This window comes from Drosophila pseudoobscura, chromosome 4 (assembly GCF_009870125.1).
Source record: "Drosophila pseudoobscura strain MV-25-SWS-2005 chromosome 4, UCI_Dpse_MV25, whole genome shotgun sequence".
In the NCBI taxonomy this organism is placed as follows: Eukaryota; Metazoa; Arthropoda; class Insecta; order Diptera; family Drosophilidae; genus Drosophila; species Drosophila pseudoobscura.
In genome coordinates, this window is record NC_046681.1 from 5,654,399 (window position 1) to 5,667,791 (window position 13,393).

At 41.9% G+C, this 13,393-nt stretch overlaps 1 protein-coding gene across 10 annotated transcripts in view; it reads left to right on the top strand.

The window, feature by feature from the left end:
• Positions 1 to 13,393, top strand: part of sick (sickie) — a 207,843-nt gene that overhangs the window by 153,571 nt on the left and 40,879 nt on the right. For 6 of the 10 annotated variants that reach the window (XM_033380907.1, XM_033380904.1, XM_033380906.1 and 3 more), the window contains 4 exons: positions 10,751 to 11,346; positions 11,407 to 11,551; positions 12,210 to 12,515; positions 12,627 to 12,653. In XM_033380907.1, coding sequence (XP_033236798.1) covers positions 10,751 to 11,346; positions 11,407 to 11,551; positions 12,210 to 12,515; positions 12,627 to 12,653 — 1,074 coding nt within the window. The remainder of the gene's footprint in view (positions 1 to 10,750; positions 11,347 to 11,406; positions 11,552 to 12,209; positions 12,516 to 12,626; positions 12,654 to 13,393) is intronic. The other 4 variants (XM_033380909.1, XM_033380905.1, XM_033380908.1 and 1 more) reach the window with 1 other exon arrangement.

Here is a 13,393-nt window from a genome sequence, read left to right on the forward strand (position 1 = left end):
GGGAAATTAAGGATGTGGGATTATGGGAGACAAATAAACTTTACAGAGGGTGAGGATTGCAATGGGAAGCAGTTATTGGAATGGATTTTGATGTAATCCCAAGAGATTTCGCACTTAAAATATGTTTTAATTAAGGAATTTGAAAGGAAAACACTAAGCTTTTGGCGGAATTGCCTTGGAAATTCCTTTGGTGTATGAAAATTCAGCGAAATAATCGTGGAACACAGTTTCATTGGCGATTTATCTGTCGTTTCTGATCAACAGACATCTCACGCTCTTTTTTAACAGGAAACTTCCTTGCACCTGGAAAAAATTGGAGTATTTCCTTTAGAGAGTGCTTAAGTTCTTAATGAAAACTTCTGCAAACGTAGATATATTTAAGGTGTAATATTAAAGCTCCTTTGAAACTATTTGCCAGCGATTTAAGAATATTTTATGGGTTGCATATGAGTGTCTTAATATCGTTCCACTTGTGCCTCGATACAAAATATTTTCACTTGCTAAGAAGTATTTTTTTTAGACTTCAAATTAAATGAAAGCCTTTGTTGTTTCAGCGATCCATAGTATCACTTAAAGGCCCTCTTTTCCTGCCCAAAACCCACTATCTGCCGATAGAATACTCCCCTTCTAGATAAATCAAGCAATGCCTTTCCCCTAATCTCTAGAAGAACTACAACAATCACTGCCACACCTTATCCCTCGACTTCGCCTTGGAGCTTCATTAAAGTGCAATGAACTTGGGGGTTACGTGCCCCTTCTCTCTCTGTGTGTGTTTTGCCCTCCTTTAATTTGGTTTCGGGTTTGGGCCTTGTGCAACCCTCGTGCCTCGTGCCTTCCGCCTTGGCCAAAATGGCACTTAATTTAATGTTAAATTTATGTAAGACAGTCGGAGGCTAATAAAAACGCCTCAAACGCCGGGTCGCTGGTTCTAGCTCTGGCTCTGGCATATATACAAGTTTTATAGAGCGAAAGAGAAAGAGATTCACACTATTGTTTCGGGGGAAAGAACAGGAAGAAAACACTAGCAACGGGCTACGGGCTACAGGAATGCAGGACATGGCCAGGATACGGGGAGGCCATGGGATAGTGTGGTATGGAAACGGCCGTCGCATAAAATGGGTTAAACGAGTTGGCCTAAAAACGCAGTTGGAAAACGAGTTGCCGCAGTGGCAACTGTCAAGTGGCGACCAGCAGAAGACCACAGAAGAAGCCGAAGCAACGGCCACACAAATGCCGCAACGTAAACGTAAACACACACTCTTTTGCATGATTTAGGGCCATACGGAAAATGGCAATATATTTAGAGAGGAAAGAGAGTGAGCTCACGGGAGTTCCTTCAGGATACTCCACATATTTAGCCCCTCCATTATGGAGTATGGAGGTGTGTCTCTCATCTGGAAAATCGATGAGGAAAATGTGATTAGCGCAGCAACGAGAAGCAGCTCCGGGAAGGCAGCACCAGTAGGCGGTTCCATCCATTTGCGTGTCTTCCATCTTCAATGAAGTGGCACCCCCCCAATGCCAGGCGAAGGACAGGCGGAGGAGTAGAACCAATGACAGGCGGAAGAGCAGGCGGACAGGCGAGTGGAAAACTACAGAGTAGCTTAACAAATGAGTTTATTAATGAGCAAACTAAACCGGTTCCGAGAAAACGGACAGATCCCCGACATACCTGACATCAGTGGGTGGTGGTGTTCGGGAAAGTTTACTTTTACTTTAAGTTCAAAGGTTAAAACTGAAGGGGAATTAAAAAGAGCACTACTCGTGGCCGAAGCACTTTGTTTTTGATGTATTTGTAATATAATAACTTTCTATACAAAGCAGTATCGGTTAAAGGTCATCTATTCATCTTTCATCTCAGGGAAAACTTTGGAAAAGAGACTTCTTTAGAGGTCACGCATTGTACTCGGGAAAATGTTAGTTCTAGGTAGGTTTACGTAGCTCCTTTATTGGATATTTTGTGGGAAGATACACCAAGCGTAAAAAGCCCTGCGCAACGAATACTTTTACTTGGATTCAAAAATGTATACCATTTTATTTGCCCCGAGAGAGTGAAAATATTAAAATGGAAGTTTCTCCCCTTAACCTTTGAAAGTTAATTAAGAGGGAAATTATTTATCTGAATGAATTTCATATTTAAATTAAATATATTTTAAACCGAAATTAAATATTTTAATATGTAAAAGAAATATATTTCAAATTTACATTAAAACTATTAATATTAAAAAAAGGAAATTCAAATTTTTAATTAAATATTTTAATATTCAAAACAAATATATTTCAAATTTAAATTAAATATTTATATGTATATACATGTAAATTAAATATATTTCATATTTATTTTTGTATATTTCGGTTGAGTATGTGCTGTTATAAAATAAAAGTTGTAATACATTATTCTAAAATCAAAGTTAGTTCTAGCTAATTTCACTATTTTCATATTTTAAAAACCGAATATTTTATGTAAATATTGTTTATTGTGTTTCTCTCAGCGTGGCTCTATTTTGGTGAAACTATAAGTTCTAAGTTCCAAGCACTTAATAAATTAAGGTCTACCCTTAGAGACCTGTTCGTAGCTCTGTTTTGGAGGATAAGATATGAAGATATTTCTTAGTCGATTTTTCCTTAGTTCAAGTTTAGTTCCCCAAAAATCAGCCATTACCAGTGATATATCCTCTTGGTTCCAATCTGTTTACATATTTAAACAATTTCCTCATTCATTTTCGTTTTCAACATTCCCTTTGCTGCTGCATGTTTGATATTTTTCGCCAATTTTCGCCCAATTAAATGGTTTGCATGCCTCCAGCAAACAGCCGGAAAATCTACAATCCTTTTGTGTGCCCCAAGAGCCGGCAGTCGGTAGCCGGGACGGGACCGGTTACGGGCCTTTTCATTTATTAAAACTGTCAGCGAGCGAGCGGCAGAAGCAACAAGCAGGCAGGAGGCAGAAAAGGCGACAGAAAAAAAAGAAGAGGACGGAACGACGACTGACTTATCGGCGCACAAGAAGGACCGGAAGGAGCAGCCCCCTCCCACGCTCCCATTCGGCCCAGAGTCGCACACGATAACATTCTATGAATGGAATTCTGACAGCTTTATGGGCGTTACAAGCGCATTAATAAAAGTGTCGAACGTGGAGGAGGAGACGGAGGCGGAGGCAAAGGCATGCCCCAAAGCCTCGAGAGATGAGTTGGCACGCAACCTTCAACTGTGTGTGTGTTTTCGCCGAGTTTTTCGCTGTTTCTGCTGTTACGCTTTTGGCCTTGTGAATGGCATTCGACACTCTCGAGTGGCAAAAGGAGGCCTCTCTGCTTCTTCGGACTGTGTCAAGGATTACAAGGGATAGACCCATCCATAGAGAGGCAGGACTTGCTCTTCTCCCCTCCCTCGTAATTACAAGAAACAAAGCAGAGAAAAGCAAAAAGAGAGAAAGTATTACACACACACACCAACACACACACATCAATTATGCAACCGACAGTACGTCCCCCCAAGGAAATTCGTTCCATTTATTCTGCCTTTTTTACGAGTCAGAACAGAGCCTGTCGTTCATGAATTATGGCCACCATGAAAGTGAGTCCTTTTTGCGAAAAATAAAACCTAAGAAGTTAAAGCCTTAACTAGCCCGAACGTCGGACACTTTAGTCGGGACGAAGGGGGCCACTTTTCCAGCAAATGAAAATTCCCGCACAGCAAAACTTTCCACAGTTTGAGCGGAGAAAACGAGCGAGTGAGTGGCTAAAGGAAACGCAAGAAACGACAAACGAATGCAAATTAAATTAAGCACAAAACTTTGTTAATATGCTAAACAAAAGTTTATGCCACATCGGCAGCATTGCCAGTGGCAGTGGGGGCTGGGAGAGGGAGAGGTGCCTCTAGTTACAGATTTTTAATTAAAGAAGCTACAAATTACAGGACAACAAACCAGAGGCGACACGGACCAAGCGGGGGGTCAACGGGAGTAGTTACGGAGATAATGTAGCCAAAGAGATGGAGAAACAAGAGTGCAAGACAAGAGAGAGACAGAGGGCTGGTTTTCGACTCGATTTTCTACACGAAAACGCCTTCAGACTCCACTTTATCCATAAGAGCACTGAGAAATTTACCTGAAAAGAGTCGTTTATTTGTCCTTGTTGAGTTGTTGAGCCGCTTAAGCTTCAGATCCACTAGGAACTATATATCGTTGTGTTTTTCGCTTTGTAGATTGGATTATAATACCCTCTACCATATTATATCTACTACTAGTTCCCATCCCATTGTCTTTTAGTCAGGTTAGCTATCATTTTCCTCTAATATTAGGCTAATACCTATCTTTTCTGCACGTCGCGCGTCATGCGGCATTGCCCCTCGGTCGGTTGGGCTGGGTTCCTGCCGGCATTCGACCGCCTGACAGGCTTCCGCTTGGTGTTGCATTGCAGTCATTGCATATCCACAGAGAAAATACTTTTCCTTTTGGTAATTTCTCACAGAGAGAAGTTTTCCATTTCCTTTTTGGCAAGTACTTTCTTTTATTTCCTTACCTTTCCGCCCATCATCATTAGTCACACACAGCGCTCCATCCACTAAGGCTGGGGTGTAATGGCTGTAATGCCTTGTTTTTGAATTAGGGTCAGGTTAGAATTTTAGCCAAGGACCTCGAAATTCCACGCCTAATTATCGTACATAAAAAGCCAGGCCCGAAAGGACACCAAACAGCCATCAGCCCACAAAAAAATTTCACAAGAGAGAGGGAGCGAGAGGGGGAGGCAAAAAACTGTCAATTAGAAGCGTCGGCAATTACGCGAATATGTTGCCACCTCTGAAGCACTGTGGCACGGCTCTCCACCCTCTAAGGCCAGACCACACTCTGTCCTGCTGCGCCGCATTCCGTACTCCTCACTCCTCCCTGGGCTCTCCCTGGCCCTCCTCTTCTCCCTATTTACGAGGAGTACACTTTTCATTTAAATTGAACGAACACGTGCTTTTCGGCCACGGCATAAAATAGCGCGACTAAATTAAAAGTAAAACACGAACATAACGGGAGCAGTAGGGGAGTTGGGAGAGAGAATATATACCAGAAATAAAAATAAAAATATTAAATGGCTTCAACACTAAAGCGCAGAGCCGGCCTAACCGCTTGTTTATGGCTTTTCGCTTTTGTGTTTAGTGAATAGTTACCCCGGAAAAACGAGAGGGTATGATGCTTTTGGACAAGAGTTTGAATGCAGGGGGAAAAAGTAGGAACTCCCTTAAGTGTGTGAAACCTTGATTCGAGGCTTTATTTTCATGAAGGCATACGAAAAAAATTAATCGAATGGGATATGATAAATGATCTAGAACTGCTTTAGAAAAGTTTGATCGAACATCAAGGCATTTTTGAAATAATTTTGAAGTTTTTAAGTAAATTTTAAATAAATGTTGTCTTGCTTTTACGTTCTATTACCAAAGGGTACCATAAAGGATCTAAGTAGAATCTTTACCATAGAATAAATCATTAAAACAGGAACTCTTTATAGGAGAAACTATGCAGTTTGTTAAGATATGAATGAATGAAAGGCCGAAGATCATATTACTAAATGATTTTATGGCTAAATCAGCTTCAAGTTTGGATGACTTTTTCCATATTTGTATGTATATCCGGACGTTGATATGAAATGACTGCATCTTTCAAGTGGTTGTGCAATTACTGCATCATCAAGTGGCCCATGTGACACCAACAGAAGGCTGTTACGCGGGGATTCCAGGCAAAACGCAGCCCTCCTCCCGCCCAACCAACCGAGGGGCACTGCCGCATGCCGCATGAGTGCGAAAGAGGCTTAAGTTCCTAAAGATAGTCCAATTAAGCCTCTACAAGATGTAGATTTATATATTTATGGCTATTAACTTTAGCAAATTCAAACGAAAATCGAATGCCAATAATCGTCTATCTACCACACAAACAATACTCATAGATTTCCCAGGGTATTAACTCATTCAGGCCCTAAGGGCAGGTTTTTCCACTTTGTTTTTTCCCCTATTTTCAGTCCCCTTTTGCTCTCTTTTCCTATCCTTTTGCATTCCTTCCCCATGCAAATTACATTTTATGCACGAAATTAGTTACCAAAAGGCAGCTCTGCTCTGCTCTGCTCTCGCAACGAAATAAAATGGCCGAAAAATGGTAAAAGCCATGAAACGAGTTTTGTGCAGACATGCATGGAATTTCGTTTTTGCACTCCGAGGACTCAAAGAGCACTGCATGGGGCAGGGCAGGGGCTGGCGGTGCGGCAGATGGCCGGGCACTAAATATATATTTTTGCAAATATATTCCCTGTTTTCCATGTTTTTGTGAGGAAGGGGCGCGGGGTGGCTCCAAAAACTAAAGCATACGCTTGGGGGCACGCTGCCGCCACTGCACTGACATCGATACTGAGCGGGGAAACAACACCGAAAATGGAGTGGCGAGGGGGAGGAACAAGGACATGAACGATGGCACATACTATATACTATACGGTTGGACATTAGGAGCTTAAATGGCAGCAAAGAGCAATATGTGGGGGCTCCTGGCAGATGGCGGGAATACCAATTAAAATGACACCAACGCTTCGGGGAAAACAGCTTAACATCGATATGGAAATATGACGGAAATGTTTAGAATTTAAGGCTATTTAATGGATTTTCAACACACATCAAACATGAACCCCCAACAAATTTCGAAGACTCCTTTAAGAAACGCATTTCCTATGCTTTTCCTTCAATAAAATAAGTAGCTTCCCCAACATTAGATGAGTTTAGTGGGCCACTCTCGATTCTCAATTGCCCTCGAGATGAGCTTTCCTCCTTTTTCCTCGGAGATCTTCCTTAAGCTCAAGAACCTCTTGCTCAAAGCTGCCTGCCTTGGCTGCCCTTTGAGGCTTATGGTTCCGTGGACTGCAATTGACAAATATTACGCATTTTATCTCTCGACTAATGACGCCTTTTCACCCAGCAACCAGCAAACGAAAAGCTTTTTCTTTTTCGATTTTCAATTGATTTTCTTGTGGGTTTTTTTCCGACGATTTCTTTCGGGTTTTCTTGACTTTTTTCTTATAGGGGCTATAAATCCCCTTTCCATTTGTTCCTTTCTTTTCATTTCTTTTATTTCTCTGCTTATGACGTCTGTTGCGGAATTTCCACTCTGTGTGTGTGTGTGTGCGTTTCCTTTTTTTCGACAGTTTCACCAGAGAAATTTATGCGCCATTTTTTGCAGGCCAAAACTTTTCCATTGCATTTTTTTGGGGCCACAGTTTTTTTGGGTGCGCTTTTCCATCGGATTTTAAAGACGAAATCTTTAAGCCTGGCAATAAAAAATTACTTAATTAATGCAAATCTCAGCGGTATTCGAAATTGAATGAAATGAATGTTGAATGGAGACCCGATGCATACTTTGAATGATTTATTGTATGCCAGGGAAAAAGGAGTTTGAATGATTGATTGGATTCTATGGAGCACTACGAGTGCACCTATCGATTGCAATCGGAAATGAGCTTTCCTCGTAATTTATCAATCTCAATGTCCCTTCCATAGTGTTGAAAATCTAATTGAAATATTAATTAAACCTTTTAAGCGGCTTGATGGCTGTACAAACAATAGATTTAATAACAATCAGTACTCCATTTGCCCGTTGCATTGAATGAGATATGAACCGCATGAATGGGAATATAATAATGTCTGTCTGAGTGACTGTCTGTCTGTCTGTCTGTCTGTCTGTCTGTCTGCCTGTTTGTCGGTTGGCTATTCATCGATTTCACCTAATAGTGTGGCATGCTCTCGAGGGCATCCCCATCTATGCACCAGCCCCCGGCCATGATATGGGCAATCGTTATTGATTTTCCCATCTAGCCGCCTGAACCACCTTTCAGGGGTGCCTGTCAGGCCCATTCCCCTCCCTCCCATTACCTGCCCCACCAACCGTCGATGCATATTGAGTGCGCGACAATTTATGAGCTTTATGTGTCACTTCTGATGCCACTTTCACTGGCTTTTTCCACCCACACACACACACAGATACTCGCATAATATATGTGTGTATGTATGGAAGAGAGGTCTAGGGAAAAGACAGAGTCACGCATACTTTGAGGAGGACCCCTGACGACGACGACGACGACAGCCCAACCCTCCGCCAGAAAAACGACCCTCGACCCTCGAATAGAACGGAACGGAATGAAATGGACGTCTCAGTTACAGAAAAAACATTTGTTCTTGCCCCCGCTTTATCCCTCACTCTGTCCCTTTCGGTCTCTCATATCTGGGCATATCTAAACGGTAATTGCTTGCCAGGGTGTAGTTGGGTTTTATGACCCAGACAGCTGTTTTTTTTCAAAGATACCCTATAGACGTAGAGTGCAGGGATCTACGGTGAAAAGGACGATGTAGGAAATATGCTATTGGTCTATTATTTGGGAGATCTAAAGTTCAAGAAATTACCTATCCGTATACCAAGTCTCATCACGATTGGACTGTATTTTGTTATTTCAAATGGTATATGGTATTCCCTGTAGTGTCCTCAGTTTTAAATATTTTGGGCTACTTTTTGGAATGTTTTTAAATATAGATATTATCTATCAATCGGCACACATTCATCACAATGGCATCATCCTAACAAACAGAATTACACAATATCATAATTAAAGCAAGCCTAATATCATTATTTGGGTTATTTCTTGGAGTAATAGGAAACCTATGCTATATTCGAAGCTCTGTTTCGTATATCCTTCCCTCGAGCCTTAATCTTAGCCTTATTTGTATTACAAGAGCAGTTCGTATTTTATTCCGCATACGTTACTCCTTTTCCTAATCATAGAATGTGTTCCCCTTAAAAGAATGGTCATTGGAGGGTATCTTTTAGTTCAAATCCTGTACAAAATAGCCCTTTCATGTTCTGTTGTCTTTCTGTGATGACATTTATTACTTCCTCGCCTTAAATCATGGCAGTTTTAAATCATAGCAGCATATAGCACATATCAAAGTGCTTTATGGCTTTAATCGCATTCGAAAATCACGCTGAAAAGCGCCAAAAATTGGTTAATTCATTAGTCTTTGCTCTCGTTTCGACCCTCCTCTTTGTTGTGCAATCAAAACCCGTCCCGAAGCCCCAGAGCCCCCAGATCCCGTCGTATTCGTGGCGAGCTCTGGCTGCAAATTGATATTATTAAATTTGATGCCAAAGCAGAAAAGCTGAATGCAAAAGCCTGATGGTAATATTTGGGCTGTGCTTTTTCGCCAGCTAATGAAATTTAACTACCAAAAATTCTGTTCTATGCTCCTTTTTTTCTGCTAGAAGGAGATGAAAAGTTTGCCAAACACAAACATAAATGGTAGAAAAATAGCAAAAAAAAAAAGCAGCGATGGAATGGACAGGGAGGTAATGTGTGAAAGAAATGAGTTTTGGGAATGGTTATGGAATGGCATGGTTTTTCGAAATGTACAGACGTTTATTTTGATAATAAAAATGGAAATCTGGCAAAATGCTAAAGGGAAAGTATAGTAAGGGTAGGGGATACGGCTTTTAACAATACAAAGAATCGATTCTGTAAAGATTTCTGTACTTCTTTAAAGATTTCTGTATCATAACTTTTTTGATAAATATTTGCCACCACCATTTCTCCTCGAACCGAAACCCCTTTTCTTTAGCAAACATTCCTTCTCCTGTCTTGCTCTTTCCTGCAAAATAAATAACATTATTTATTGCCGCACTCGGACACGCCCAATTAGTTTTGATATATGCGCCATATAGAAGCCAAACAGACATGACACTGCCTTCGTTCGTTCGGAGTCTCCAAGCAGCTTAGACATGCAATTCCATGGCCAGGACACTTGAGTGCTTGGAGGAGTGGAATGCACGTCCCGAGCACATCTTTTGTCATTTTAATTGAAAATTGTAGCCGTTTGTTGAAAGCAGAAGTGGTCGTTCTTTGACGCCTTTTCTGTTCCGGCAATCGTTGAAATTGTGGATTGTCTGTCTGTCAATAGACGGGCTTGGATCCATTGTTCGCCTTTGTCTGGGCTTCAACTGCCTTTGGATTCAGACGATTGTTTGCCCACTGATTTGGCATTTGTTTGGACAGCTCATTTCATAGCTTCAATCTGCATTAACTTTTACACTTTATGCTTTCATCCGTCAATCAATATTTCATGGACAACTGCCCTTCGGCAAAGAGCTTTCCCACCCTCAATCCCCATTTTCCCTGAGCCCTGCTGTTGCCTGTAATTCCTTCAATCATTTTCGCACTTGAGTGGACTTTTGGCATCCTCCATATAAATTATATAAGATGTATCTGGAACAGTTTTAAGCGTCGACTTGCATAAATTATCCATGGCCATTAAGGGGCCAAATGTAAATTAAGTATACGCCGTGTTGTTTCCGTTAACAGCTTCTTCTGTGCCCCCTGCTGCTGCTGCCGTGCTCTCGTTGCATATTGCTGTGGCAATTAGCGTTTTGCAGTCAGCAATGAATCATCTTTCCAGCTTATTTATGTGCAAGGGACAGAGGGACAGAGGTACCGGGACCGTAAACAATTTGTCTGAAAAGTTGTTAAATTTAAAAATGCGTTTGTTTGTTTGTGATTTAAATATGTTTTTTTTCTAGGGAAATTTTGTAGGAGTTCAGGGCATTGTTCCGATTTTGGGGGCAGTTCTGTGTTTATTCAGAGATGTGGGAAATGATGCCAGATCTTTAGCTGCAGAATCGTACCTCAATATTATCCCTTTACATCTTAAACTAAATCACCAATCTACTCTCGCTATTCCTTTCCAGAATCCGCAATAGTCGAGGCTCTCTAGACAGCATTGGAACCGCCGCAAACGGCAGCTCTGCGGCCAGTCAGGCCAGCTCCAGCGGCGGCTCCACCACCCACAGCAGCAGCAACAGCAACAGCGCCGGCACCACCGCCAACCACAACAACAACCACATCAACAACAACAACGGAGGGAAAATGGATGGCAGTCCACACCATCGTCCGGGATCACGCAATGGAAGGGATAACTGGAGCAAAATGCCAGAGCCGCTCAACGGCCAGAAGGGGGACAAATCGTCGGAGAAGTCATCGCCATCGCGCAGGAGCATGGGCGGTGGCAGCGGGGGATCCTCCAAGCAGGGTTCGCCCTCGTCTTCCTCCAGGACCAAGGGAGTCCCACCGAGTTTCGGGTATGTGAAGAGGGCCAATGGCAGCATGTCCTCCACTGCAGAGCAGCAGAATATTGTCATGATGATGGCAGCCGGAGGCGGAGGAGGACCGCAGCAGGTCAATGGATTGCCCTGCGGCAGGACCGCCCATGTGTCGGCGGTGCCGAGGACAGCAAATGGTCGAAAGATTGCTCCCGGCACTCAGACATTGCCCAATGATATGAACAGTGAGTGGACCCTGAAGGACACTTGGGTTATTGGTATGCTAATGCTGTTTTCCTCCACAGAGCTACCACCAAACACACAGTGTCGCAGCTTCTCACTGACGGGACCCACAGCGGCACAATTGAGTCAATCGATACGCGAGCGTTTGGCCACAGGATCGCACAGTTTGCCCAAACCGGGCAGCGATATGCATGTCTTTCAGCATAGGTAAGTATAATCCCCACGAGTATAATCGATATTCAAATCAATTTTCGATAAAAATATCGCTTAAAATATAAAAATCGAAGAGTTTTCTGAGGAAAAAGTGGAATATCTCTGGGTTAATTAATTCAAGAGTTTTTTTTGTCTGAAATGATCGATTTATCGATATAAATTTCGATACAGATATTCAAATCATTTTCTTGCCTATCATTCATGGCTTAGTGCCTATGATAAGATAATTACTGCTGTCCAATGCGCTATAAATGTCGATATTTATCGAACGGTATTGAATTTCATTTCTAAGATAGAAAAATGTATTTATTTTATTTATAAATAAAACAAAAAATGTCCAACACTCTATAAATATCGATATTTACCGAAACTAATCGATTTTTATCGATAAACGTTGCAACATAATTTTGTTTAGTTACAAATATCACAATTTTCTTAGATATTCTTTTTTGATGAGGTTCTGCAAGCTAGTAATAGCCTTTTCATCAAAATTAATAGATGTAATCGATAATTACATCAAATCCGATAATAAAATCGATACCGATAGACACATATATCGAAGATTTCTTAGGAATACCGTTCTTCCAAGCAAACAATCATCCATATCTTTATGGAATACACATTAATATCCAATTCTTTTCCCTTCCAAAAGAATGTCCAATCGCCCTGGCACCCGTCACGATGGCTCTCTCTCCGACACCCAGACCTATGCCGAGGTCAAGCCCGAATACAGTTCGTATGCCATGTGGCTGAAGCACAGCAATACGGCCGGATCACGTCTCTCGGATGGCGATGCCATTGAGCAGCTGCAGATTGGATCGCCAGCGATGACCCGTCACGGGCACAAGATGATCCACAATCGATCGGGAGGAGGACCCCCTGGGGGACAAATGCCCATGCAGGGAAATGAGTCGCCCTACGTGCAGAGTCCTCGCATGAATCGGAGCAATAGCATCAGGTGGGTTCTTCGATCTAGCCCTCATCCTTTTTCCCTGCATGTTTTATCTTCTATGTGTCTCTTTTTCTCCGTATTTTCTCCTCTTTGTTGTTTGGTTTTACCTTTGAAAAGCTACTTGCAAGAAAGGACATATCCAAGGTGACCAGAAAAGCGTTTTCCTTCGCACTTTTTTCGCACATTTCATCCACACAGGAGTTTAAGTTTCGTTTTGCTTTGCCACGCCCCAAAAGGAATCGAAAACAATCAGCAGCCTCTCAGCTTTTGCCACTTTTTCCCAGTCAGCAATTTGCATTTTACATGTTGCATACTTGATAACAAAGTGCCACACACGGGCCACACACAGGCAGCGCCAGTGGCGGCAGAGACGTGTTTCGTGTGTGTCTGGGACTCTGTTGCACTTGTCGCAGAAGTCTTTCTCCCAGGCATTAGACGACGAGTGTAGTGTTCATTATGTACTTGGGGCAACAGGATGTATAAACAGGATGGAAATATGTTTAGAGGGAAAGTTAAAGGATCAAAAGATGTGGAATACAAAATTGTAGGATGCACATAGATACATAATGGAATGACGTGGGACTTATTAGTGATCTGTAAAGGATTAAAGGATACTTTGTGAAAGTTTGCTATATTTTGATAAGCCATCCCCTTTTCCCCCCTATGGATTAGCATAACTTGGAATTAATCTTCTGGAAAAAGTTGTAATTTCATTAAAAACCTCGACCTTTTCCATTAGTGGCCCAAAAAGTATTAAAAACTTGTCATCTAATCTACATAAGCTTCTTAACTCCACTTTGCATACAGGAAAAGCCTTTTCTAAATTGTTTTTCCAGGGTACAGGGACAGGCAAAGGGTCCTGTGTCTTTGCTCTCTGCATATTT